The sequence below is a fragment of the Octodon degus genome, unplaced genomic scaffold, assembly GCF_000260255.1.
Source record: "Octodon degus isolate 3935 unplaced genomic scaffold, OctDeg1.0 scaffold00038, whole genome shotgun sequence".
Taxonomy (NCBI): Eukaryota; Metazoa; Chordata; class Mammalia; order Rodentia; family Octodontidae; genus Octodon; species Octodon degus.
Genome location: NW_004524614.1, coordinates 1218544 through 1221681, shown reverse-complemented (window position 1 = coordinate 1221681; position 3138 = coordinate 1218544). Strand labels below are relative to the sequence as shown.

Sequence of the window (3138 nt, the reverse complement as noted above, 5' to 3'; positions counted from 1 at the left end):
GGCGTGGCGGGCCGCAGGAGCCGCAGCACCGACAGCCTGGCCCTGCGGAAGAAGGGCTCCTTCAAGCGCAAGTCCACCTCCAACCTGGCCGAGCTGCGCGCTGCCTGCGAGCAGCCCGCGCCGCGGCGGACGCTGAGCAACTCCTCCGCAGACTCGGAGAAGCTCGGCGGGCCGGAGCAGAGGGCGCGGCGCTGGCGGAGCCCCCTGAGGGCCAGGGACTTCGACAGAGTCTGGAAACTCTTGAGCAACGTGGCGGACGCGGCCTGGAAGCGAGAGGGCCCCAAGGGCGGTGCGGCGCCCCCCGGCGAGGCAGCGCCCCCCGGCGGCGAGGAGGGCCCGCGGCTCCGGCAGCGCAGCCGGCTGCACGATGACTACTCGCGCCGCGCGTCCAGCAGCTGCGAGCCGGACCGCAGACTCCCGGGGCCCCGCGTTGACGCGGACACCGCTGTGTACCCACTGGAAGCCATGGACCCCTGGGCCTCGGACGGTGACCGTCCCTGCGCCAGAAGCCCCCCACGTCCTACCAGCGCGGGAGTATCGAACAAGGTTTGCGAAGACCCCAGCACCGACGGACAGCTGACCCTGGACCTTGGGTCGCCACCCACCCCTCCGAGGCCCACCACGCCCAAGCCCCAGAGTCCCCAAAGCCCTGGAGCAGCGAGTGGCAAGTGCCCCAGCAGTCTTAGTGCACTATCACTGACCTCCGTGGAGAGTGACGGAAGGGCAGAAGACCCTGTCCAGAGGGAGCCAGTGCCAGGGTCCCCACAGGATTCGGTGCAGGTCACACGTGGGGAGGACAGCAGCGATGACAGCGGTGGGGGCAGCCACTCCCAGCAGAGCCCTAGCGGGGTGTCCAGTCCAGAGGAAAAGAAGGATAAGGTAAGGGCCCAAGTAAGGCCCCTTGTGACCGCAGGTGACCCTGCGTGGGAGCGGAGCTGGCCCAGTGTGGCCTCCGTCCTTCAACTGTCCCTGTTACTGGCAGCCTGGTCCTGTCTGAATTATTATTTGAGATGGGAGTGTTTAGTTGCTGCTGTTTACCAAATTCGCAAGTGATTCTCATCTTTTGAAATGAGTTGTTCATGTCCAGAATTCCTTGAGATAGCATTAACACAGCATTGAAAAGATATTGAGGGGACGGGGAGATGGCTCAGTAGAATAAGTGTTTGCCTGGCAAGCACAAGGGCCTGAGTTCAATCCCCGGTTTCGGGGGGAAAAAAATTTAAGTATGCACTATGTGCTAGATGGGGGGAGCCTCCTGTGTGGGTATTATAGATGCTCACATTTTCATTTGTGAAACAGTTTTTCTTACCTGTATCTTCTTCATGTTTTAAATTGTTTCCATAGCGCCCTATGAAATCATTTGTATTAACAACCACTGTAGGTCCTAAGTATGTTTTAGTTCCTAGGAATGAATTAGAAACGTTCAGTTATGTGCCTGTCGACCATGAACAATACCTGTATTTTAGAGATTTTTATGCTAGTCAATCTCTAAAGCATCTCATAAATTGAATTGGCTAATCACTGCTAAAGCTAGTAGACCAGTGTTTCTTTCATATTCCATCAGGCATCCGGACAGCTTTACATTATTGTATAATTTTCACTTTATAAATGTATTCAACAATATATTTTATTTTTATAAATGTATTCATCTTACATAGGTACAAAATGGAGAAATGCATGCATGTATATGTATTGCAGGTTATTCTTCACATACTGTTTTAAAAGTGTGAATTGGTACTTGTCATAGAAAATAACGTCCTCCCCACCAGCTACCTGAGAGGACATCAGTCTTACCAACACTGCAGATGAGCAATTGCACTGCTCTATGTACAACCTCAGAAGCTGGGACGGCTGTGGACTGAATGTGAGCTTGGCAATCCAGAGATAGTTAGACAGTAGAATGTTCCAGAAAGATCTAAAAAGAAGAATTTTTCACAGAGTACTTTTCAGGAGATCAGTTCAGTTTAAAGGATTGCTGGTGTTTGGAATCCCTGGTATGATGATTTGAGGGCTAGTCTGTCTTGCGGATCTCTCAAATACTGATGCCCATTTACTCATTTGGGCATTTGGAAAAACTCCTGTGGCTCGGTTGTAAGACAGAACTGTCTGCTTACCTTGAGAATGAGTTCCAGCTCTGTGGGCTCTGGTTTTCTCATTAGCGCAAATCTTCACTCAATCCCTGGTATACTGATCAGCTTTGCATCCTTGTAGCAAAATATCTGACCCAGGCATTGTGATGGAGAGAGAGGTTTTCCATCACAATGCCTGGGTGGGTTTTGGAGGCCCTTGTCCAAGATTGGGCGCCCATTGATGAGGGCCACTGGCAAGAGGTGTGGCCGAAGCAGATGTCACTTTTCCAGCCTGGAAGCCCAGAATGAGCTAGCTCCCACAGTCCTTATAGAGAGCCAGTCACAATAACGTGAAGAGTCCCACAGGTCCCACTTTTTAGAGGCCCATAGTAGCCAAGTGTTGTGGCACACACCTGTAATCCCAGCACCTGAGAGGCTACAGCAGGAACATCTTAGTGACTTCAGGCCAGTCTGAGCTGCAAAGTCAGTTCCAACCCAACCTGGACTATGTAGTAATATCCTATCTCAACCAAACAACCAGTAAATAAGCACATACATACATGAGGTCTGTAATATCTCCCAGTACCACTATCCTGGGGACCAAGTTTAAGTCTAGAGGATTCTTTATGTAAAAGATGGGATTGTGCTTTAGTTAATAAAATTTGTTTTAAAATGTTTTCTTCCTGAGTGCATGTTAAATGATTATATGCAAAAGATAATATCTAACTTTATTTGCCAGCAGGGTGTTGGCCCTTCTGTGTCTAATTTTATGTCTAATATTTGCTATTCTTAGCTATGTATGATTTAATTTCTTCTTGCAAGGGTTTAGCAAGGATAGAAAGCAGAAGCAGCACTAGTATTGAAATTCAGTTTATGGAAGCTTCCCATGTGTTAAGAACTCTACAGATTCACCACAATGTGTTCATCACCTTTTTAAGTTGAATTCATTTCCTCAAAGTTCTTTGGTATTATATCAAGTTTCCTTTGGCACTTTTAATGTAAATATCGGATCTAGAAAGAGAGGATGGGGAGATAGCTCGGTGATAGAGCGCTCGCCTCACATTGTGAG

The 3138-nt window shown here is 49.5% G+C and overlaps 1 protein-coding gene across 3 annotated transcripts in view; it reads left to right on the top strand.

Annotated features, from left to right (window-relative positions):
• Spata13 (spermatogenesis associated 13) overlaps positions 1 to 3138 on the top strand; it is a 145325-nt gene that overhangs the window by 65724 nt on the left and 76463 nt on the right. For 2 of the 3 annotated variants that reach the window (XM_023715042.1, XM_023715041.1), the window contains exon 1: positions 385 to 879. In XM_023715042.1, coding sequence (XP_023570810.1) covers positions 466 to 879 — 414 coding nt within the window. In that variant the 5' untranslated portion in view covers positions 385 to 465. Of the gene's footprint in view, positions 1 to 10; positions 880 to 3138 lie in introns of those variants that run through there. The other variant, XM_023715047.1, reaches the window with a different exon arrangement.